General features: G+C 43.6%; 1 protein-coding gene across 1 annotated transcript in view; it reads left to right on the top strand.

The window, feature by feature from the left end:
- MYO16 (myosin XVI) overlaps positions 1-24,074 on the top strand; it is a 484,344-nt gene extending 460,270 nt beyond the window's left edge. Inside the window, 1 exon segment of the mRNA XM_034665464.1 lies at positions 22,243-24,074. Within this exon segment, the coding sequence (XP_034521355.1) occupies positions 22,243-22,470 (228 nt within the window). The 3' untranslated portion in view covers positions 22,471-24,074.
- Positions 24,075-25,762: the final 1,688 nt, after the last annotated feature.

Here is a 25,762-nt window from a genome sequence, read left to right on the forward strand (position 1 = left end):
GCGTAGAGACAAGGCAGTTTATGTCCTGTTCCATCATACATTTTTTACAAATTTGCAACGCATAATGACTTTACATAAAAGTAGTAAAAGTAAATTTCACTTGAAACATTTGAAAATTGCAAAAGCTGGGATATCCACGATTCTTGAACTGGGGCTGAGTTCCTGGCTGCCCCTCCTAGGGAGGGCTTGGCAGGTCCTTGCTGTGAGCGCAACAGCATAGTCATGACCTTGCAGGCCACTCGGCGTGGGTACACGCAGCTGTGCGTGTGTGGTACCGGGCGGTCCCGCATGCTGGCCCCGACAGGGCTTTGCGGCACTCCCCACCGCTCAGCTCTGGAATTTCACAGGCTGTAAAAGCCACTTCGGCTTGGTTTTGAAATTAGACAGTATTTATAAAAATAATATGCCATTTATCCACTTGCTATTTTGTGAGATGTAAAGTAACTTTTTTTAAAAAGTGCGTGCCATTTGGCGCGATGAGATGGCTCCGAAGTCACTCAGCAGGAGGAGAGTCTGCAGGGAGTGAAACGCTGAAGACACCTTCCAGCCCAGAGTGACTTGGCATTTTCTGCTGGGCTTGCAATCCTCAGCTGACTCAGAAGGCCGGGCAACCCGACACAGGATCCCCATGGATTATAAATAGAGCACAATCGTGAACCATGCGGCAGGTGGGGGCCCAAAGGCAGGAGGGTCCAAGGAGGGGATGGAAAAAATAAAACGCTTGGTTCTTGCCCTCGGCCTGAAATTGCTGGTTCCACATCTGCTTAGGGCTCTTCGCTTGATATTGAAGAATGAGCCATTTTCTTTTCTCGTTTGAGCATACCTTATTTGTACTTACATCCTCCTTTGCGCTTTTCCAACTTCTGCTTTGCGCTGTTTTATTCCTCTCAGGTGTCTGTTCTCCACAGCGATATTGTGTGGTTTATGATCTTTGATTTTCATTGTGGGCATTTATCGTATTCCCTACCTAACTTTTTGTTACAATTTTTTAAAGAGCATAAAAAGTTATTATTAATATCTGTCATATTCAAGTATTCGTTGTCAGAAATCACTGATGGTCTCTGATAAAATAGTGGCCACCCAGCACCCGAGAGCTTAATAAATATCTAGGCCACTCCCAACACAGCCAACGAAGAAAGCCATAGCATAATCAATGTACCATTGATCCACAAGCAAAAGACAAATTGTTATGTGGTTTGTTTTACTGGACCATCAAAGAAACCTTTCTGTAATGTCACAAGGAAGTGTTGTGGGGCTCTAAATACAGCCAGCGCCTTTCTCGAATATTCATCGTATGCATCACGTGGACTGCAGGAAATATATCCTGGCAGGGAAAAGAAACAGTGTGCTAGATAAAATAACAAAATGTAGACACATTTAGTTCAATCATTAAGGGATAATTCTAAAGCACATGGTAGGGAATAGAAATTAGGTAACCCCTTTGAAAGGAAATATATGTGTATTTCATTTATAAGCTACAACCAGAAGCCGATCTAGCCTAGAAAGCTCTTTCACGCAGCTGAGGTTTCGGGGAATCAGTATGCACCCCTCGTGACTTCCGTATTACGTGCAAGAAATGAAGGCAGTAAATTAATTTGATGGTATGAGTTGAATGGTAGCGTTTTCGACAGAAAAGAGACAAATCCTGTATAGATATATAGAAACTTGGAAAATAAGAAGCAAAACCAGATCTTATATTTTGTGTTTTTCCATCATTGAATTGCACCATACGTGGACCCGAAATGTATTCAAATGCGTAGGGTTTTCCTAGTGAACACGTTGGCAGTATCAATGAGGAGATCATTCAGTTTTAAGAAATATTAGAAGAACAAGAAAAAAAAAGGTCTTGTGATATGTCTGCACGCTCACCTTCCAGATGGGAAACTGCGGTAAGCCCACACCGTTGCTCAGGGGAGGGAGTGACACAGCGGAGGAAACGTGGCTGAGGACAAATTCCGGTTATGAATTTCAGTATTCAGTATTCAAAATTTCAGTAGTTAAGGATTTCGATATTCATTTCATTAACTAAATTTATTTTTTTTAATTAAAGAAAAGAAAAGAAACAAGAAAAAGAACTGGGTGTGAATCCCGTAACTGTTATTTAACTTGGGGGTAGAGAAAGTAGCAATTAGTTTTCAGATTGATTCAAGAAAATACGTATAACCTGACAAGGCTGCCCTGCAATATAACAAGTGCTTAATTATCTTAGTATTCTTCCCCCCTCCCAGTCCCCCAGGTCAGTATTCTGAACATTAATTCTGATTCAACCATAGCAGATGCTATCTAAAATAGCAGGAGATTAGACCGTATCGGCAGGACCACACACTCACCTGGGATTTGGTTAAAATGTGGCATGCATGTGATTTTCAAAAAGATTTTGTGGTGGAATACGATAAACGTAGAGGAAAGGACCACAGCGAGCAGCCTAACACCCACCTTCAGTAAATCTTAACACCTCCCCGTATTTGTCCTGGCACCATGTGTTTTAGAGAAATCTATATCCCAGTTCCTAACCCACCCCGCCCCCCACCTGCCACGCTGCGGTGAATCCTGTCCTGAAGTTAGTGCAGAGCCCCCCACCCGTGTTTGCAATTTTTCTAATATGAATGTAGCCATAAATTACATTGCATCCATAGATAATAATGGATGCGTGGCATGCTTTTAAAATCATGTATCACTCTGAGCAATTACTTCGCGGATTGGTTTGCTTTCATACTTGTGGAGATGTTTTCCCCCGTTTTGATACAATGCTGCTCTCCTTTGCTGTTTTTTTCTGAGTATTAGCTCAAGGTTAAATGTAAAGTCTTTAAGGTGGGGCTGTCCCGGGGAGGCAGTAGGAAGGGAAATGACAGTGGGCGACACACTGTCATGGGCACTGAGTGCAACATTGCTTTCAAGTTCCCTCGGCAGGGAGCAAGTCTTTTGGAAGAGAAAAGGCCAAAGGAACACACAACCCCATGTGGAAGGGCGGTCTCATCCTGCTGCCACCTCTGGCCCCAGGAGGTAGCCGTGTCTCTGGCAGCCACGTCCTCTTCCTCCAGATCTTCACAAGGTGGTCAGAGGTGTCTCTCAGGGTCCTGAGAAAGCTAATCCAGAGACCTCCGTGAAAGATGCAGGGAAATGGCACTGAACGCCCAGGGACAATATGGTAGCATGGACTTTCACGCCCAAACATTCCTCAGAGGACTACAACGAGGGCATGAGCACGGATTCTTAGAAGCTCCCTTTCAACACCTTAAAACACAATTATATTACTCACTTTTTAGCTGTAAACATGCCTCCTCCACTTTCAGCTTTTCTCAGAAACAACTTTCACATAGATACATTCATGACATTTCTTTTTTTTTTTTTTAAAGATTTTATTTATTTATTCGACAGAGATAGAGACAGCCAGCGAGAGAGGGAACACAAGCAGGGGGAGTGGGAGAGGAAGAAGCAGGCTCATAGCAGAGGAGCCTGATATGGGGCTCGATCTCATAACGCCGGGATCACGCCCTGAGCCGAAGGCAGACGCTTAACCGCTGTGCCACCCAGGCGCCCGCATTCATGACATTTCTTAAGAACAGCAGGCTTACAGTTTGACAATGTGGAGTGGAAAACTTTATCAAAACCAAGTTTCCAAATGATTACTGTTACAAACAAGGCTACAGTGAAAATCATAGAATATGCCTCTAACTCGTAAGTGGAGGAAAATATCAAAGTTTTCCCCTAGGAATGGAAGTGCTGCATTGCTGGGGAAGCACATTTTCAACATGGGTGTTACTGCCAATTATTCCCCCAAATCGTTGTTCCAACAGGTACACCTCTAAAAGGGAACATTTCACACTTCTGTTGGGTAATCTCCTGGTTTAATGAATCTTTCGTTTGTTTGTGTGTTTACCAATGTGATTAAGTGTAAAACACGTCTTATTATGGTTTTGTTTTGCCTTTTCCTGGTTGCTATGGGGTGTTTTCGTATGTTCTCAGACCTGCTAGTCCAAAGACATCCTTTTCCTATTTCCAAACTGGTTTGCATGAGTTTCTTGATAATTTTGCAGGAATTCTTTACATATCCTGGGTAATATTCCTTGTCAGTTGCATGCATGGCAAACACTTGGCTTATAGTGTTTTCTTAGTCTAACTAGAAGTTTGTCAACTTTATCGATCATCTAAAAATAGCTTTGGATTGTATTGATATACCCTATTATTTTTCTGTTTCATTGATTTCTCTACTTTTTAGTATTTCCTTCCTTTTGCTTGCTTTGGGTTAAATTTGTTCTATTTCTAAGTTTCTTAAATAGCAAGCATAGATCATTGGTTTGATGCCTTCTTTTTTCCCTGCTAGTATTTAATGCAATAAATTTCCACCTCTAGCTGTGTTACCTGCATTCTGGAACATTCTGATATGTTTTGCTTTTATTTTCATTCAATTCAAAATGTTTTCTACTTTCCTGTAGGACTTCCTCTTTGACTAATGTTGTTTACCTTCCAAATATTTAGGGACATTCCAGATATCTTTCTGCCTTTTATTTCTGGTTTAATTGCATTATGATCTGAGAATATGCTTTGTATAATTTCAGTTCTCTTCAATTTATCAGGAATTACTTTATGGCCCAAGGTATGGTCTATCTTGGTGGAATTTCCACATGCACTTGAAAAGAAGGAGTATTCTGCTATTGTTGGATAGTGATCTGGAAATGTCTACTGGGTCAAGTTGGCTGACAGTGTTATTGAGTGCTTCTGTACCTTGGCTGATTTTCTGTCCACTTCTTTGATTGAATTCTGAGAGAAGAGTATCCAAGCCTCCAACTGTAATTGAGATTTTGTCTACTTTTCCTTCCAGTTTAACAGTTTTTGCCTCGTACATTTGTAAGTTCTGTTGTTAGATGTGTGGACCTTTAAGATTATTACATCTTCTTGATGGATGGATCTATTTATCGTTGTGCATTTTTTTCTTTTTTATTTCTGATGATATTCCTTCTCCTGAGGTCTACTTTGTCTGAAATTAACATAGCCACTTCATCATTCTTTTGGTCATTGTCAGCAAGGTATGTTTTTTCCAACCATTTAATTATTTTTAAACAGCTTTATTAAGATTTAATTCACTCACCATATAATTCACACCTTATAAAATATACGATTCAGGATTCTTTAGTAAGTCCTTAGGGTTGTGCAACTATTACCACAATCTAATTTTAGAGTGTTTTCATCCCCTCCCCATCCCAAAGAAAATCCATTTCTTTACTTTCAACCTAATTATGTCTCTATATTTAACTTGTGACAAAATATGGATGAGTTGTGTTTATTTTTATCCAATCTGATAGTCTTTGTATTTTAATTGGTGTGTTCAGACCATTTACATTTAATGTAATTATTGATGTGATTGGCTTTACGTCTGTCCATTTTCTCTCATTCTGTTTCTCACCACCACCAGTTTCCCAATGATGCTTTCTTTTGGATTATTTGAATATTTTTAGTACTCTATTTTAATTTATCTGTTGGTATTTCAACTATATGTCTTCATGTGTGTTTTTTTCATAGCTGCTTTAGCAGTTGTAATATATACACACCTAACTTTCGGTCTATTTGCAGTCAACCGTATTGTTCCTTTTAACCTCTTTTACTGACCTTTACTTGATAGTCAGCACATACATCTACACAGTTGCAAATATATTACATCTACATTCTTTATAGTTGTCCCATATGTTACCTCTATTTTATAGTTGTCCCATACATTACACTTACATACATTGAGTATCTTCTCCCAGGCAATGCTATAACTTTTGCCTTCAAATGTCATGCATGCTTTAGATAACTTCAGTGGAGAAAATCTCCTTTTTATTACCCCAGTACTTACCATTCTGCAGCTCTCCTTCAATCCCGAAGCTCCGAGTTTCCTTCTACTACCGTTTCCTTTAGCAGGTCATTCACCGCTGATCGAAGAACGCTCCCAGGTTTCCTTAATCTGAGTGTGTCTTTCTTCCGCCTTTATTCTCCAAGTTTTCATTCCCCCCCACAGTTCACTTGTTTTTGTTTACTTTCCTGGTCCTCAGATAGATGTGTATTTTGTCCAAAGTACAGTTATCGTTACTGAGGGAAATAGGCTGCAGTAGACTTATTTCATTGTGGCCCAACTGATGTATTTATCGCACAGAAATTTATAATTTATAAATTTTATAAATTTTATATATATAAAATATATAAATTTTATAATTAATCAGATTGATTAACCCTCATCTTTACAGGTTGTACTTTTTTGTACTATTTAAAAAAACCTTTCTTATCAAAAGGGAAAAAAAAGATCTCTCTACCCTGCTGTCATGAAGATCTCTCTCTCTCTCTCTCTCTCTCTCTCTCTCTCTCTATATATATATATATATATACACACATACTTTTAAGTTTAGGGTTTGGGGGTTGTTGGTTGGTTGTTGGTTGGTTGTTTTTTCACATTTATGAGTTCAAGTTACCTGTACTTTATTTTTGAGAACAGTGTTTACTTCCAGCTGAGCATTGCCTGCAATGGACTGTTTCCTGCATTTATCTCTAACCTAGACTCTTCTTTAATATTACTTTCCTTTTGATGGCCTCCCTTGAGCATCCCTTCTAAGAAGTAGTTAGTTGCCTTTGTAGATTGGTTCCTGTAATTCTATAATACATATCTCCTTTTATAACCTATTTTTCTGTATTATAATTATATGTGTGCAGACCCTGTAGACTTTTGAGCATATAGAGAATACATTGAATGCATCTTAATCAGTTTTGCCTTCCAAACACAGAGCACTCAATAAATTGCCAACTCAGTGTAATTGTCATCTGGTAGCAGCTTCAGATGAATTAAGAGAAACAAATTGGTAGAATATTTCCTAAATTTATTCAAATATTTAAATTTAGCCTCATGTTAAAAATGTACCAATAAACTTGGTTAATAGAATCACAGGCAGTTGCATTACCGGTTGGAGGATATTAAAGTCACATTTTATTTGGTGATTAGGTTCTAAAGTTGGCATGTTATGTGAAAGTCACATACAACAAAAAAGGCTCTGGAACATCCCTTACATTGCCTATAAAAAACAATGTGCTTTTATATGTTTTATATATAAAACAGTATGCTTTTAATGTATACAACTCTGTATAATTATATGCATATATTTATGCACAATGTATAAAACAACTTAAAGCATTAATAGCATAATGTTTTGAATTCTAAGATAGTGAATTGCACAGAATTGAATTTTCAGAGGTTCATACATTCATTCATTCATTCAACAAATACTCCGTGCAGACCAGCTTGTGCCAGGCACAGATCTAGGCACCTTGGTCTACAAAATGAACATCCTTGCCCTCGTGGGACTTAAATTCTAGCACTGGAAAGCAAACAATAAACAATATTTAAGTAAATGCATAATATACTAAAAGGAAATAACACATTTTGAGAAAAGTAATCAGGATAAGCAGACCTGGGAGTGACAAGAGTGGGTGTGGAGGGAGGTTGGATTGAGTAGCAAGTTTAAGAAAGAGTGTCAACAGAAGCTTCATTGAGCAAAGACAGAGGAAGGAAGTCAGGGAATGAGCCCTGCTGATGTCAGGGGAGAACATTCCAGTTGGGGGAACAGCAAAGGCCCTGAGACAGGAGCACGCCTGCGTTGCAAGGTGGCCATTGTGGCCAATGGGGCATTAACTCCATGTATTACTGGATGTTTAAATGAAGAGAAATTGAAATTAGCATTCGTTATAAGTGTCAATTCTAGAAAAGTGAGACTTCTACATTATAAATGATAGCAAGAGGCTAAATGTAAAATACTAATTACGACTGTATTATTCTGTCTTTCTTTAAAACCATTTGCCAGGTTTGGAAACTCTGGTCCGCTCTGAATATAAGTGAAGGGTAATTGTTTGCCTTTTCTGTAAGTGGAAAATATAGACAAATATAGCTCTATGCTTGCTCAAGATAAAGAGAACAGGAAGAGAGGCAGCTGGGAAGCTAGGCTGCGTGTTCCCAGACTGGTTAGCTGTGGGGGTCTGGACACCAGTGTGGCCTGATGTTTTTGAAAGCACAATTCTGGCTGGAGGAACAGATAGTTTTCCATTGTGCTGAGATTGTAATGAGCTAATTATAGTGAAAAGATTCATTTTATACAAAATAAAAGAAGAATTTATTTTATGACCTTAGTAGACCTCGAAGTCAGGATTCTTTTCTGATTTCTCTGATTACATTATTATTTGAAACTGTCATTTCGTATTCCTGACTCTGTCAGAAATAGGTTCTAGAACAGCTGAACTATGATATTGGGAAGAAGTGTCATGAAGTCAATGATATAAAAAGCCTAGATTTTGAAGCCCAAGTGGATTCAAATTAATTTTATACACTTCCAGGTGATTTTTATTATCTATTTTTGGAAAGAAGTCTTGATTAAAAAGATTTGCTCTCATGTGTTGCCTACTTTGGCAAAATCTTGTCTCTTCTTCCCAATCCTTCCTGGTATTTGTTTTCCCTTTCCCTATGTTGTCTAGCATTTGTACCGGCATGATTTGCCATGACTATGTCTTAAAGACACTGTAATGGACCCCAGAGTCACAGTGACTGCACTATGCCCATCAAATCCATCTCTTCTTAGACACACAGCTGACTATGTTTCCCAGCTTCCCTCACGCTGCAGAGCAGTCCTGTAGCTGATACCTACTCGGTGGGACGGGAACCATAGTGAGCTGATCCCCTTCCAAGCTTGGCCCGTACAAACCCCCTTTTGCCTAGTGTTCCATGTCCCTTCCCATCTGAAAGCTGGATACAAGAGCCCAGAAGGTGCAAAGTACACTCACGACAACACAGAAGACCACCCACTGATCAGAAACACCTGTTTTGGCCTTCAGACAAACAATGTACTTCTTTTGTGCCGAGCCAGTGGTATTCGTGGTTCGCCTGTTATAACATCTAATGCCTCCTCGTCATGTATGCAGTTTAATGTTGTACGTGTTGTTGCTAAGCATTGTTACTTACAGTACTTAGTTATCGAAGTTGAGCTTCCATTTTGTAGTAAAGATTATCTAAGATATCAAAAATCGTATCTTCTAGTGATAGAATCATTAGAATATCGCTTATTAGACATTTAAATACAAAGTGGTGATCAGCGGTGTATATATACAAATATATCTAAAACCAAAGCTTATAACTCTTGACAAACGGTCTCTCAGAAATGCCTCAAAACCAACAGACTTAATTTTCCTCAAGGACAAAGTTAATCCCCTATAAGGAGTTGGGCACCCTAAGAAATGTTTTCATACTTTCAGGACCTTTTAGATGCGTTTAATGATTGTAAAAGAGTGCCTTGCTTACCTCCCGTTCTCAAGTGGTGCCTTTGACTGGTAACTAAATTTTGGAGGGAAAAACCAAGGTTGAGGCCAGAGAATATGCTTTCCCCAGTAGGGCAAATTCCCCGGCCAAAGGAATTGCTAAACTATGTCCCTCTCCTAATTATAGCTGATTTTTAAAAATCTCCTTGGATTACGTTGTTTTATCAACATCTAGTTTCTTAAGGTATTTTTTTTCTCATCTTATTTCATTATATCTAATGCCATAACATACAGATTGTGGTTGTTTCCAGAAAAAATATGATGAGATAATAATAAATTAACAGACAGACTACACCCTACACAGCAATGCGGATCCTGGCTAGTTGAACAAGTGGGGGAAAGGATCCTTCTACGTGGCTCCTCCAATCTTCAAAGGCTGTGGAGTACTTGCTGCCATGAATAGCATGCCTTATAGAACTCAACCCACATGTCCTTGCCTCTTTTTGTATCCTACGCATCCTTTTACTCCAAATCAAATACCACACCCAATATGAATTTCTTGGCCAATATATCACCTTGAAATGAGTCATGTCTCCTCTGTAGTCCAACAACAATAATTATGCATATACCGTGTTAGTCAATTAATGCTGCATTCCCTCATGAAGTGTTTGTGGTTGTGTGACGTTTAAGCGTCTTCATTCATCTAACTCTTTCTGCTTTTATATCTTGTTGCTCAATTTGCATGGGAGCCCTTTGAGGAAGCAGGTCATACTGTGTGGTTCATGGTCCCATACAATGTATCACATTCACCGAAAGACCATGTGTTCACTGATCAGCACACAAGGAAGACTTCTTGGAGGCCAAAGTCATTGATCAGTACCCCAGAAGGTCAGCTGAACCGAGTGTACTTGAATTTGTGTTCTGACTTCACTGCTTACTTACTAGCCAAGTGAGTTTGGGCTTTAATGATGAATTTCAGCATCTATGAAACGAGGCTAATAATACAGAGCCTGCTTATTTCCCATGGTTATGAGAAACTACGAGAATAGTAACATGTGAAAATGCTTGCAGAACATAAAAAAATATTATGAAGATGATGTTAGAAAGAGGCCCTCAGAAACCGCAGAGGTGTCCGTGTCGGAGCACAGGAGTGGGACTGCTGCAGAGAGAAGTAGAATTCTGGGTGTGGCTGCATCAGACAGGACTGACAGGGAGAGTGTGAGGAGGGAGGGTAATGAAGCCGGAATAATCAGTGTGGCCGGAAAATGCAGGACTTTCTGTAACCTACTGAAGTGTGTAGACTTGATTGCTTAGACCAGGCAAAGTGGGCGCATGGAAGATTTTTGAACACATGCATTATATGAATAGATCTTCTCTTTAGAGAGAGAAAATCTAGTAGATTAATTGTCCTCAATAATACCTCCTGGTGTTTGCGGTGAGTCTCCTATAAAATCTCAAGAAAAATGTTTTAAAAGATATCGTAGTGCTATTACTTTCTGTATTTCTAATATAAGAGATTTATGTTTTTCTATATATTCCATGGATTTGAACCCCATCCCTATAATGTGTTGTTACTATAAACATACACTAAATATATGGAATCAATTTTTCTTACAATCTAGTCACTATACTGATACTACCATGTTTTCTTAAATGAATTGAGGTAAAAGACCAGAACTCTTATAAAATCCATATCCCGAAGTGTCATGAATTAATTACATTGCATGATGGATAGTACAATCATAAATTTCTATTTTATAACTTCCATTAATAGGAAGAAATATACATTCACTCATTAGAGTCCATTTTTATTCAAAGCTATTAACCTAAAATCAGCCATAAAATGCAAATAAATGTCCATTTAAATGATATTAAATGTGTTCCAATATAATATTACTTATGAAAGTTAAGAAGGGTTACTATCTTTTTTAAGAAATCGAACTGTACAGATAGGGTAAAAAGCTAAAACCCTCTTTCCCCCTCTTCACTGCCTGGCGTCCAGATAGAGCTACTCTTGTTTACAATAGAATTTGTAAAGTGCCTTTGAAGAGCTGTTTTTCCCTTTATTTAACCCTTTGGCAAGAAAGGAAACAAAATGGCAACAAAAGAAACAAAATAGCAAGATGAAGGTAATTGAATCACTATATAAATAGCTATTTCTGAATTAGAAAGGAACAACTACTCTCTTTTGCCTAAAGCAGAAATTCTGTTTTCACATTCAGATCATTTTCTTAAATTTTTTTAGAAGTATGAAAATACACAACCCTTTAATCAAAGATTTTTTTTGAATCACATGTTACTTTATTCCACTTATTTAGGCTCTATTGAGGTAGACTTTGACTTTACAAACTGTGATTTTCGAATTTCACTTTTTAAAGTGTTTTTTTTTCCCCTCCAACATCTTGTTAGCATCAAGTAGAAATGGGATTTGCATTTGAAACAGTAATGTTCACTATTCAGTCAGCCAAGAAGCTTCCTTCTTTTGATTTCCATAAATGTCAGTAAATGCCTCTTTTCACCTTTGGGTGAATAGTCAATAGAAAAATCAACTCTGTGACAAATGAACAGCAACATGATTTTACATATGAATTATTTAACAAAGTCTATTTTTATCCTGGAAGGGAAAGACTTAAGGTAAAAATCAGCAGCAAATTATTAATTTACATGTATTAATACAGAAATGCGTATCCATGGGAAGTAAAGAAATTTATATCTCATTTTTTAATTAGTTCATCTCGTAGAACTCTAATGACACCATAGAAAACTATGGAAAATTAATAAAAAGATATATAAGTAATAAACCTTATGAAGCCTTTACATCACGTTGTGTTTTCCTCTGGGTTGGGAGGGATTCAGTGGATTTTGGACCCGGAAAGTGAGCAAATTAATGATAAATGTCCCACTTGAGATGTCGAACTTTCCTGAACGCAGTGTTTAAATCCCTTTGTCAACTTCTGTCTTCACGTCTGCCTGATACCTCCGGACATTAGAAGGCACAAAATACTTTGCAAGTCCAGGTGGGGAAATGGACATTAGATTCATGTCTTCAACTTCTAGTTATCAAAACAGCAAGATTTTCTCAAACACAGAATAAAACCTCTTTTTTTTGGGGGGGGATCCCCCATAGTGAGTTGTTGAGGCAGTAATAGCCAGTGTTCTAAGTGGCTCTATTTTCTCGGGATTACTGTATCGATGCAGTAATCTTCTTGTTAAGACCCCACTGAAAGGAGGGGATGCTGTTTGAGGATGAGAATTCCAGCCCACAGGGAACTGTCTGGATCATGCTCGTTCAAGGGTCTGCTCACACCTACTGGGGGCTTGAACGGGGCGTTCCGAGGCACCTGTTTATTGAGTGTGGATGGCGTGGCTTCCCCTTCCATGATCTTCCCTTGAGAGCAGAAAGGAGAACGTGAGGCTATAGGTTTGAGGTGGCCTGAACTGACAGAAGGTTGTAGATTGCAGATGCCACCTGCCCACATCCATGCCGCGCACGTGGGGGTGACTCCGATGATGCCGCCTGGCCTCGAGGGGCCAAGCAGTGCCTCCATCTGTCAGCTCCCTTCAGGGGTCCGATGGTCCCAGCTCCCCATGGAACTATGGCTTTCTGCTTTCCCATACCAAATCGCCAAGTGGCTCCTAAGCTTTGAAGCTTTCATACTTCTTTCGAATGTCAAATTTAAAAATAAAAATCACAGAATAATTTCCAGGTGTATTATTAGATCCTCCGCGGATATTGCTTTCTAAGGCATTTCAGCTGACGGATGGTCTGCACCCTTTTCAAGGAGCCTGGGGTTTGTACCTGTTACGAAATAGGGTCATTTCCCCCATGCCATCCAAAAATGATAATTCCAGGCACGGGACGTCTTAGTCTGTCCGGGCTGCTGTAACACAATGCCATACACTGGGTGGCTTATCGACAACAGAAATGTCTTTCTCGGGGTTCTGGAGGCTAGGAGTCCAAGACTGGGGTGCTGGCACGGTCAGGGGACAGGTCTCTTCTGGGTTGCAGACTTCTGTCTGTGTCCTCCCAGGCAGAAGGGCTGAGGGAGCTCCGTGAGATCTCTTTTATAAAAGCACTAATCCCATTCTCGGGGACTCCACCATCAGGACCGAATCACCTACCAAAGGCCCCAACCGCAGATGGCACCACACTGGGGGTGAGGATTCCCACAGACGAATTTTGGGGAACACAAGCATTCAGACCACTGCATAGGATAAGCTTGTTTGATCGTCTGAGGCCTTGTACTCATTGGCCACCCCGAAGTCTGGGGTGACTGTCCCGCTGTCTTTCAATGGCCCCACACCCTAGCCATTTAAAGCCATCTAGGCCTGTCTGAATTCGGGGTAACTAATGGGTCTGGGACCACCCACATCCAATGTGATTTCAGGGCAACAGAGCATTTTTAATAAGTTCCCAGTGTTTTATGGTGTTTGAAACGGCCTTATCTGAATCTGTGACACGAGAACTACATCTCAAGTGTAAGAATTTGCTCAGGGTAGGTCTGGCATTACTTGAAGGCACTCTCCCCCTTTCCTTCCCTGTCCTTGATGGCAGTGAGGTGCCCAATGCCCCTAAGTTTATTTTTTTGAAAAGAGAGAATCTAATGTACCGTGTAAGAGGAGATTTCTACACAGAGCAAGCAAGCCCAGTGAAAGGGTCTCTTTTAAAATAGCATTGGGAGGCCATAACGGAGGAGGAGTTCATGCATGTCCTCCTGGGAGGAACCGGGAACTTTCTGCCCGCTGCAAGCCCTCTGCCTGGACTTGAGTCCTTCCTCACCAGGACACCTGAGTCCTTTGTCTTCTTCGCTTCGAAAGGAACCAACTTTTGAAACTTTCTATATCCCTAGTTTGTATATGAACCCAACCAACCCCAGTTAAGCTAGTCTCAACCCGTTTTATATGGAGGACCTCACTGAGAACAGCCCTCATGGCCTTTGTCTTTATAATTCTGCCCTGTCTTCCTCAGAACACAGGAGTCAGGTTCCGACCTGAATCCGACTCCCAAGTCACAATTCAGATTACCCAAGTCAAGGGCTTTTCGCTTAAATTTTCAGCCAGTTCTTTCTAGGTTGACGATTGTGATCAACTTTCTCCCCTCTCTCCAGCATGCCCCCCGGCATTCAAGCACCACCTCTGGTTAAGTTCTCCAAGTGCACTGGGTGCCCAGTGCTGAGTAGAGATTAATTTACTGACTTTGGACTCAAAAGGACAGCCCTGGTCTGAGCAAGCAACACATTCCACCTTCAGGGATTTTTACCCACATGGATCAACTTTTATTTTATTTTATTTTAAAGATACTGTTTGTTTATTTGAGAGCTGGGGGAACAGGAGAGGGAGAGGCAGACTCCCCACTGAGCAGGGAGCCTGACACGGGACTTGATCCCAGGACCCTGAGATCATGACCTGAGCTGAAGGCAGAAGCTTAACCAACCAAGCCACCTGGGCGCCTCTATGTGACCATTTTTAAATGGAAACAAAATTCCCCTTAACCCTGAGCATTTCTTAAGTTAATTTGTTGTAGTGGTAATTAAGTGTAGACACACAATTTTACATAAGATCTCTGTATCCTTTCACCTCCCATTACATTCGTAAAACCAAAACAAATTTACAAATTCAGTATGACAAAAACCTAAAAAGAAAAAAAGTGAAAGTTTCCAACATTCGTGCTAGGTATGATTTTGTTTAGCTGGGATAAAATCACTGACAACAAAGTAAAGGTGGTCCTGACTCTGATTCCATGAACTTGGGTCCGTTTCTACCATCCTGTGCCCTTGGTGAACCCAGGCCTCTACCAATTCTCTTGGCTTGAACTGCTAGGAACTGTTAATCTCACCCAGGCTGTGATATCACTTAGCCCTTTCTCGGAGGAGAATGTGTTATTCGCCTATTAAACCCAACTACCCTTTCCTCATTCGTCTGCAACGATATCGGCAATATTCCGTGGGTCATCCTGCTTGTAAGTAAAACACCAAGTTCGGGAATAGAGTCTTGCGGAGGACTAGCTTAAAAAGCAGGTATTCAAATGATCCAAAGCATGATTTTAATACTTTTGAAAAACTTTCATGAAAAGAAAAATGCAAAAAATATTAGATGATCCAAAGAACTGGAAGACCCCAGAGATTACACACACAAATCCCAATTTCAGAAACATTATATTGAACAGTTGTTTCAATTATTCACTAAAATCTGTTTATCTTGCTCCTGAAATTCAGAGAAACTCTGGACCTTTCCTTTCTTCCTGTGTAACTTTCTTTAGTTTTTAAAGTATCTGTATGTGTGCTGCTCCGTATTTTGAGAACTTGCTGTCGATAAGGAAGAGACTATGTTATATTTATGTAGGGCCCTAAATTGTGAGAAGTGCTTTTATCTGATTGACTCATCAGGATAATCATTATTGAGCCATGTTTAGGGATTTTCTCAAATCCAAGAGCTAACAGTGACAGAATCATAAGACCCCACATTTATAGGGCACTGGCTACTTTTTTAAGGCGCTCAGCAGCCCGCACACGTTACTCCTGTAAATCACCAGCCGTTTTGTTGAGGTAGACTGTTACCGTGAGCCCACTTTACAGGTGAGGAAGCGGATGGGCTTGGTCACCAGACAGCCCCTAAGTGACAAATGGAGGGCTCCAGTCCAGGGCTCGAGTTCTAGGGGCTGTGTTTTCATGCCTCTGCTCCAGCAAGCCCCAGAGCGCTCATGGACCGGTGACGCTTTGTGAAAGGATGAAGTCCAGTGTCACTCTTGGCACTTGTCTACATTCAAGTCCTGTGGAAACGCCTCTTCTCATCTCTTCCTTCCCCCTTTCCAACTGGTGGCAACCTCATTTTTCAACAGGCAGCTCAAGTGATACCTCCTCTGTGAAGTTCTCCAGACACTCCTCCATGAGCCCCGTTTCCCAGGTAAATGGAGGGAAAGGTTTTAAAAGACTTCCTCTCCATCTCTACGCCATGTGCAACAAGTTAAGACAGTTGTGTGTCTTGCATACTTAGAGTTCCTTTAGAGAGGGCTATTTGTCATAGTCCTGGAGCACAGGGTTGGGACAGTGTGGACACCCAAGGGCTCATAGGAATAGGACAATTTTTACATTCCCAGTCATAACACTTGCTTTTTGCTTCTGATAGATAATGATTTTGTGTCCAGACACTATAATATAAAACACGCCTGAAAAGAAAATAAGTGACTAGCTGTCTGAGGTGACATGGGATGGAGATAAATCTTTGAAGCAATGGTAAACAAGCTTCGAGTTAGAAGACCCCAATATGGCACCCTGTAGCCAACAAAGAAATCGGGATAAACGAGGGGGGCGGTGAAGCCAGCAGACTCTAGCTGCTCATTTCCAGCTGTATCCCTGATCCCCAGCATCAGTTCCTCTCTTTCTGAAAAAAAAATGTTTCCCTTTCAATACCAAAACTAAACTTAAAAATGTTTTTTCATCATGATAAGTGCACTCCTTAGTCCCCATCCCGTATTTCTCTCATCCCCTACCCACCTCCCCTCTGGTGACCAGGAGTGTGTTGTCTGTAGTTACAAGTCTGTTTCCAAAACCAAAATTTTTGTTAAAAAATCATTATTGCCTTTTTGATGATCATACTTATTTTGAAACATGAAATGATGATAGAGGAAGCTGTGAGGGTTTTTGTTCTCACCAATAGGACATGAAATTTAAAGAATGGAGGGGCGCCTGGGTGGCTCAGTCATTAAGCATCTGCCTTCAGGTCAGGGCACGATCCGGGCGTCCTGGGATCAAGTCCCGCATCGGGCTCCTCTGCTATGAGCCTGCTTCTTCCTCTCCCACTCCCCCTGCTTGTGTTCCCTCTTTCGCTATGTCTCTCTCTGTCCAATAAATAAATAAAATCTTTAAAAAAAAGGAAATTTAGAGAACGGAGAAACACTGATTCAGATGTTCTTATAGCGTTGGGTAACACTGTGAATACTTTGCAGTGCTTGTAATTTACTTGACCATCATTTAAATAATATCCATAGTTGCACTTGTTTGCTGCTCTAAAATATTAAAGCTCTTTTACTACCTGTGACAAATGTGATTTTTGTGCCTCACCATCTAATAAACTCAATCAATTTAAATAAAGCAGATTTAACATCATTCGTCAGGGCACACTGTTTTCATCTTCTGATCTTCTATTTATTGTCTCACGGATCATAATTTTAAAATGCCCTTTAAACTTCATTATGTAGCACGTAGCCTTACACAGAATGTTTACCTTCATTTAAGGAATAACCCGTGAAAATTCTTCTCTTTTCTTTCTTAAAGGAAGATCAACGGTGTTAGTATGTTACCATCTCATTTATACCATTCTGGCAACTAGCCTTATGCACCTATTAGATTTTGCTCAATACCTATTAATCTCCATCACAGACGATACGGTTCCATGGGATCTCTCCAGGAAGGGGTTTATTCTGAGCATTAGTTGACTATTGCAAACATCAGTCAAATTTGTGCTTATCAAGGAAGCATAGAAAGCTCCTGGTTGTTGATTCAAACATGGTGCTCTCCTTTACTCGCTGCATTATTCAAGACATCAATATCCTCATTAAGAAAATGCTTTCTAATGGTTTGGGTATAGAAGTTTCACCTTTTATAGTGTACTTGGGAATTCAGGTATGTTTAGTAAACACGGAGAAGCTTTGAAAGGGTGGAGAGCAGTTGTTTTTTTGTTTTTTTTTTCTCCAAATAGTGAAGCAGTAACTCGGGATTTGGGACATTTTCTGTCAAAAGCCCTCCCCACCATCCTCCGTCAGACCGGCAGCCGTGGAGTGGCTCTGACAACGTGTTCCTGTTAGGAAGCCCTTGGCAGACCGTCACACCTCGCATATAGTTCTGGTCATTAGGAAGGGCTGCGGAAAAGCGTCTAGGATTGAGAAGAGACACGGAATGGATGTGCTCCGTGCTTGCTGTGGGGACACAGTTGTACAGCTCTCCGATGCCCTGGCAGGAACAGAAATACAGCCCCTGCCACCGACCTTGGAAGAGCAATGCCAGCTGTAGGGTGGAGACACGGGTTCTGCTGGTCTAGTTTTTATGCTTTACTCTCTCTTGTTAGACCTGGCCTCCATTTGCATATTATTTTTGTATCCTTCTTGTTTTCTTTTAGATTAATGGAATAGTTATTATTTCCCATTTTCTGTATATAACTTGCTAATTACACATTCTCTCCCCGTGTGTTCTATAGTTTTCACTAGAGAAGAAAGCATGCATTTTTGACTTCCTGCATCTTAATGGGATGTTTGTGCCTTTGGCCATTTTCCTCATACTGCTAGAACCCAGACCCTCTAGACTCCGTGTAACCCCTCCTGCTTTTGCAGGTTATCATTGGCGTGCATTCGGGTTCCACAGATAATTTATCGTCCATAACACATCCCAGGCATCTAACTTCTATTTACCCAGGGGTTGAATTCTGGTATCCTTAAATCTCCCTTAAGTTGCAATTTTTTCCATCCGGGATCATTTTCCTTCACCTTAAAAAAAAAAAAAATAGGAGACTTCTGATGGCAAATTTCCTCCTTTTTATTGTCAAAAAGTATCTTTATCTCACCTTTTGAGGGGTCTTTTTATTGAGAGGAGAGTTTTAGGCTGAATTACTTTCCCAGTACATTACTCTGTGATTCACTATCTGGCTTCTGCTTAAGAAGTCAGCTTTCCTTCCCATTGTTGTTCCTCTGAAGGGAATGTGGCTTTTTCCTTTGAATTTTAAACCTTTTTCCTTTGTCTTTGTTTTACCAGGCCCCGCCTTGTGCTCTCTTGCTGTTGGCGGTGGCCTGTGTGTGTGTTTCCGTTCTGTGTGGTTTGCCACACCTCGTGAGTGTGTGTATTGATGCCCTTTGCAAGTTTTGGAAGCTTATCTCTTTGAGGACTGCCTTGTCACATTCCTTGTGTATCTTTTCCTTCTGGAATTCCTTTTATGTGTGTCTGTTCCACTGTCTCTTCTGTTTGTCCGTCATTTCCTCTCTCCTAAGCATTTCATCACAGATATTTTAAAGTCTTTATCAACTCGCCCTAAATCCAGATCATCTGTGAATCTGTGTTATCCTTCCATTTTTAGTGAGTTTCCTTGTCTCTCTGCAGTGATTTCTGATCGCACAGGAAGCGTTGTGGCTAAACAAGCTGTAGGTGCTGCAAAGAATGCTCTCCAACAGAGAGAAGCCACCCTCAGATAAGGAAGCAGTGGCAAGGGAGGACGTCCTCAGTCCAATCACGGACTGCTCCATGCTGCAGACCCAGCCCGCCTCCTCTCTCCCTCTGCTCAGTGGGCCTGTCGGTCCTTTTGTTCCTGAGCTCCGGAAGAGTGCAGATGCGGCAGCTGTGCATTTCAGAGGTCCCGCCCCGCTCTCCAGGCTGGGCCCCACTCAGGTGCAAGATCTGCAAATCTTGAAGACTAGAGACTAGTCAAGTGCCTGAAGCTATGACCTCCCCCGTCTGCTCCCCCATCTTATTTTTTTGCTTCTGAGGCACCTCAAACACTGTAGGAGATTTCACTCTGCTTTTTATAAACTTTGGGCCTGGGGCACCGCTCATGCATGCAGCTGGAGAACTTAACAAATGTCTCTTGGGGAAAATGGCCCTCATTTGAGGGTCCTCCAATTCCCAATTTGTGTCTCTGATCTCCTACAGCTGCAACATATTGTACGGTTTCTCTTTCTTCTAGAAAGGGCTCTCTAGACCCACAGAAGAACCCAGAATAGGCAAATGTCCCAGGAGAGGGGGAAAAAAAAAAAAAAAACCAGCTGGTAATTATCTGTCCAGAGAGATTCTCCCCACCCAGAATTTTAGTTTCCCCAGTTTTCAGTTTGCCAGAGCTATCCGATGGTCTAAATGTATGATTTTGATAATTTGTTTCTCTTTTTTTTTCATCTTTACACTGGGAGCTGTGACCTGTCATGACCTACAAAACCCTACGCAGATGTGAAGGGGTTTCTTGTTTTGTTTCTAATTAAATCAATGTGAAGCTATGTGACTTAACAAAAATGATATCTCAAGGAAGTTGGGGGGAAAAATCAGCTGAGATGGTAAAATATTCTTCCATCGATTACATACTGTCTCATAAGAATAAATCCGGTGACGGTATTTTTCGCAGATTGCTACTATGTGCTGAACGTGGGCCAAGGAACGTATATGTGGGTGCTCACTATCCATAGAGTGATCGAGATTGCAGCTAAAAGTAATCGCCAAGTGCACACGAGAAAGTAGAGGAGCTAAGATACAGCAGTGAAGGAGGCATCTGGACTCCGCGGAATCCCACGTAGGGAGAGGAAACAGCGTGGCTTAGGGACGCTGGGCCTTAGCACATATGGGCTCCTGGACAGCCGTGTAGAGAAATACTTCAGAAGACAGCCTCCGGAGCCTGACTGGTGGTTCCACATTTTCCATGTGACGTCCTTGTGCCCCAGGACCCTCAGCTGCTAAAGGCGAGCTGGTGGTGCTGAGGGAGCGCGCAGGAGGACCGCTGAGCTCATGCCTCTGAGGCGCTTCGAGAAGTACCTGGGACCTAGTTAGCACTCTAAAGTGTTTATTACAAAAATATATGTGACACCCTCCTTTCTTGGCTCACTTCCCTGAGCATAGAGTCGGCCTGGCTTCCACAGGAGCCTTCCCAGCGGGGGGAGGCCTCGTTTCCAGGTCATTCTGGTGCAGTCCCGGACACGGGGCGGGGGGGGTGCTGCGTCAACACTGATTCCTGGAGGTGCCTTCAGGACAGGACAGTCACAGGCCTGTTCTCCACACTTACGGTTTTTTTCTCGTTGTCTGTACATTCAGTTTAGGGGACCTCCTTTTGCTAGCAGCCGGCTCCAGAAATCCAGCTATGAACTGCAGATAGGCTTCCTGGCTTCTGCGGTTTACCCCCATGGCGCCACATTCTGCCCATTCGCTGGATTCTAGCTTTATGGTCTTCTTCCACCGGTAGACGGTTGGCTCGGGTGTCTGGGTTAAGGTGTTGGTTCTAGAACTGGACCACTGATGAGCCTTGCTGCCTTCAAGTGACTGCTTTCACGTAGGAGCCAACCGCTGTGCCCTGCTTTCATTTCTTCTCTTTCATTTGATGGGGTGGCTGGAAGGGGCCTCAGAACAAAGCCGTAGGTACTTCAGAAGTGGGTTGGGACGTCTCGTCTCTTCTGAATTCTCCCCAGTATTCCTGCCGTGATGCCCCGCACACTCGCTTTAGGATGGCCAGAAAAACGGTAGCCTAAGGAAGCGAGAGGAGGAAGCCCATACAATTGCACGTCACGATGGTCCCCTGCAAATGTCCCCTAAAGTTCTGTCTCTGCGGGCACAAGGTCAGAGAGCACCCAGCTGCTGGCTGAGACCCCTGTTTTGATTTGCCGCCACAAACCAGAGCATGTGCCAGTGGCCGGTGAGGCTGCAGGTGTTTTCAAGTACAGATGACTCGGTTGGTACTGCAGAGTGGGCTGTCCTCGTCCTCACCTACCTCTGGGAAACCGGGTCTGTGTGAGTGTGGTTCTCTGTTAACCCTGCCGGGGATGGGCTCTCTGGAGTAGCCCCACCCCTGGGTGGGCCCATGGTGTTCGGGAGTACGTCATGCTCCCTTAAGGGCTGTTGACTAGTACCGCACAGAGGGGAGGACCCTAGAATCGGGCCAACCTTGAGAAACCCAAAACCCTCTATGACGAACAGCCTCACAGTTGTGATAAATGAGGAAAAAGTATGAGAGGTCCTAAGAATGTATGTCCTAATAGAGGGCAGAGGGCACACAGACATGTGCCCGCTTCTGGAATCACCTGGAGCCTTGTCTCCGTGACCAGTGTCTCTGTCCTCCACCCTTTGCTCCGTGCGCCACCTCCACCCAGCCCTTTCCAGCCCACCTGGACTGGGGGCGGTGTCCCACTGCAGGGGCACCTGGAGGCTTGTAGCCGCGCCCGCGCACCGCGGTGCGGCTCTCGCCCTCCCCTCGGCGCTCACGGCACCTGCTGCTCAAGTCTCCCCCCCTTCCCTCCCGCAGGTAATCCATCAGCTGCGGCTCTCCGAGAACGAAAGCGTGGCCCTGCAGGAGCTCCTGGACTGGAGGCGAAAGCTGTGCGAGGGGAGAGAAGACTGGCAGCACCTCCTGCAGCCCTCGGAGCCCAGGGCGCCTCCCCCTCCTCCCTGCAAGAAGCCCACCCTGGGGAAGAAGCCAGAGGGGGCGTCCTGCAGCCGGCTGCCCTCGGAGCTGTGGGACTCCAGCATGTGAGGGGCCGCGCGCCGCGGGTGCCCCGGAGGAGCTGCGCGGTCCAGGCCCGGTGCTTCCTGCACGCGTCTACACAGGGCGGCCCGAGCTCCGGGCAGAGGCCGCCGGACTCCGCGTGTGCGCGTGCGCGTGTGTGTGCGTGTGCAAGTGCGTGTGCTTGTTCGTCCTCGCCCTTGGGTGGCTCGCGCTCTGCTTCTCAGGCCCCGGGGCCCTTGGGCCCTGCGGCCCCCACCGCAGAACCCCGAGGACAGCGCCGGCGGGGCAGCGGAGGGGCGCGCCGGACGGTGTTTCTTGTTCGCCCGCCGCTCTCCCGGAATACACTCTCCACGACCGACGTCTGATTTCTTTGTAGGTGTTGTGTTTTACTGGCATTACAATCCTGATCATTATTTACATGATTTTGACCCTGTTTTATAACTTTATGCAATTGGTGGTGCTCCCTTCAAAACACAAATTTAAAACAAAAAATCATTTCTAGAATTTTCTTTCCTCCCTATTTTTTCTTTTCTTTCTTTTTTTAAGCTAAAGGACCTAACCCCCTCGAGACTACGCCATTGCTTTAGCTTCGCCAGTGCCAAGCCTGCACACGCATGGACTGAGTCCCGGGTCTTGCGTCCCGCTGGCCGGGGAGGCACATCTTTCCCGGGCCATGTCTCTGCTCCTTGCGGATGTCTGGGCTCCCGGTGGCACCCTCGCCTACGGGAACTCGGTGGAGCACGCGGGGCTTCGCGTTCCTGGCTGGCGCTGTGACAGCATCCCCTCGGAGGGCTGCCCAGTCCGAAGGAGCTCGCGGAGACGCACTGCTCTGGGCAGTGACGCCGCATCCGAGGGTGCCCGTCCCCTCGGAGCCGCGCTGCATGGCTCACCTGCTGTATCTCCTCACCCCTCCCGTAACACAACCGCCCCGTTTATCCGTGTGCTTCTGCGGCAGTCGAGAAGTCCTCAGCGGTGCCATCAGACCATGGGGTCCTGCTGCTTGGAACTTCGTGTTCATGCCAGCCTTTGAAAAGCCACCCTACCAATAAAAGACACAGCGACGGTCTTCGGCGGTGTTCTTTATTCGCGGCTGCTGCTGTCTCCCTGACCCGAGGAGCGCGGGCAGTGAAGCGGTCCTGTCCCCACGGCCCGCCTGCCTCTGTGCTCTCAGCCCTCTGCAGGCTTTGGGCGCTAGGGGTTTATTTTAAAATAAAGGTTTCATGATTATTCAGGTATAACTGCCATGCAGGCAAATGTCAGTTTTAAGAATAATATGTTTGTCATTTAGAAATAATTACAGGCTGCCAGATCCAGAAACGATTTACATTAAAAAGGTATTTCTGTCGTGCCAGGGGAGAAGCCCTGGGTCGGCCAGGGGGCGGAGGGGCCAGGGAACCTGTGGGCTGAAGCTTAGATTGCGATGCCCTTGGGAAGGCCTGGGGGAGGCAGGGTTTGCAGGCGTAGAATCAGCTAGTTTGAATATTGTCGGGGCTCCAGGTCAGAGGCTGTCCCCGGTTGTCGGGTACCTGGCAGTGGGCCCAGGGATGGGGCGGGAGTCAGTGGCTGGAGAGGGAGCTACCCATGAGGGAGGGGGTTGGGCGTGGGCTCCTGTTTGGTTGGCGATGTTTACTAGCTGTAGGACTTGACTAGCCCTGGGAGGGACAGCCCCTCCAGGATCAGCAAGGCCGGGGGGGGGGGGGGGGGGGGGGTAAAGAAATGTTTGAAATGTGTGAAAATTTTACAAATGCGCCTCTGCACATTTTCTGGGTAGAAATGTCCACGGTTTTCATTNGCAACATTACTGATGCCTTCTAACAGGGAGGCATTCAGCTCCACATCAGGCTTAACGACAGCAGAGCCCCACACACTGGCTCCCTCCGGCCTGCCTGGCACCTACCTGACTTCCTAACCTCGGCCACCAAGCCATGGAAGAAGCCAACTTCCCTTGACGTGCATGGCTTCCTTGCCCACGCCTTGCACATGGCAGCCACCTAACAACCTTGGGTCAAAAGTCTGAAATGATCCCCCCCTCAACACACACACACACACACACACACACACACACACTATGTTTATTTGGACCAGGGTGAAAAGCAAACTGTTCAAGCATTGCACCTTTTGAGCATTTGTTTCCTGTGTGCGTTGAACACCACGACTGTGCGTGTGCTTTGCGCACGTTGTCACTAACACAGACATGGACCTCCATGGTCATTACCGTGTACTCATCCTGGAATTAATGCTTTAAGTAGGACTGTCAAAACATAGACCCTCATCTTTATGGTTCCAGAGTCCGTGCCATGTTAACTTGATATGCAGAGATGTTCTGCTTATTGTATCAAAATATACCTTTAAAATCTTCAAACTAAAGGACTTTTGGGGGAAACGGTGTTGTGTGAAACCATGAGGTAAGACTTACAGGGAAGGCTTATGTGAAGTAGGCCATCCCCAGCACGTGCGGGTCCAAACGACACCACCGCCTGTTCTGTTATCTGGTGGCAGTGTAGGGCTCGTGTAGGTGTAGGCTGACCTGTCATCCGCTAGAGGCACCGAGGGCTTCCGGGACATTTTATATGGACTGAGTCTAGTAATTCCTTTGTCTCATCTAATGTCTGTTGACCTTCCAGAGGCAGAGGCCAAACCCTTTGAAGACTTTCTAGACCACATTCAGGTGTGTGTTAACCTTACTGTAGACCCATGTCCCTGTACCTGGGATTTTGGGGTTTTTTTAAAGATTTTATTTATTTATTTATCTGATAGAGAGAGACAGTGAGAGAGGAAACACAAGCACGCAGAGTGTGAGAAGGAGAAGCAAGCTTCCTGCTGAACAGGGAGCCCGATACGGGGCTTGATCCCAGAACCCTGGGATCATGACCCGAGCAGAAGGCAGATGCTTCACTGACTGAGCCCCCAGGCGCCCCCCTTGTACCTGTTGTGACATGATGGGACAGGCAACAGACTCGAACGCATGAATAGCCACGATACTAGAGACAGCATTAAGAGTCATAATAATAGGAGATGAAGTCCGAATCTGTATGTATACAAAAGGTACTCCCGGAATGGTCCCCTAATGATTACAGCATTGTCAGCAAGAGGAACAGAGGTACCATTCTGCTTAATAAAGCACCAAATGTTACTCCACATAAGCAAGATTTCAACAATTACGTATGTTTGCAATATACTTAATGATGGTATTTTAATTGGTATCAGACCATAAGGTATGAATTATGATATATTATTGGGCCTGAGACCTTATGTTTAGCAATATAATTGGTATGAATTATTACCCTGTGTTCAAACACTGCCCGTTCTTACTGCTTTT

This window comes from Ailuropoda melanoleuca, chromosome 7, assembly GCF_002007445.2.
Source record: "Ailuropoda melanoleuca isolate Jingjing chromosome 7, ASM200744v2, whole genome shotgun sequence".
Taxonomy (NCBI): domain Eukaryota; kingdom Metazoa; phylum Chordata; class Mammalia; order Carnivora; family Ursidae; genus Ailuropoda; species Ailuropoda melanoleuca.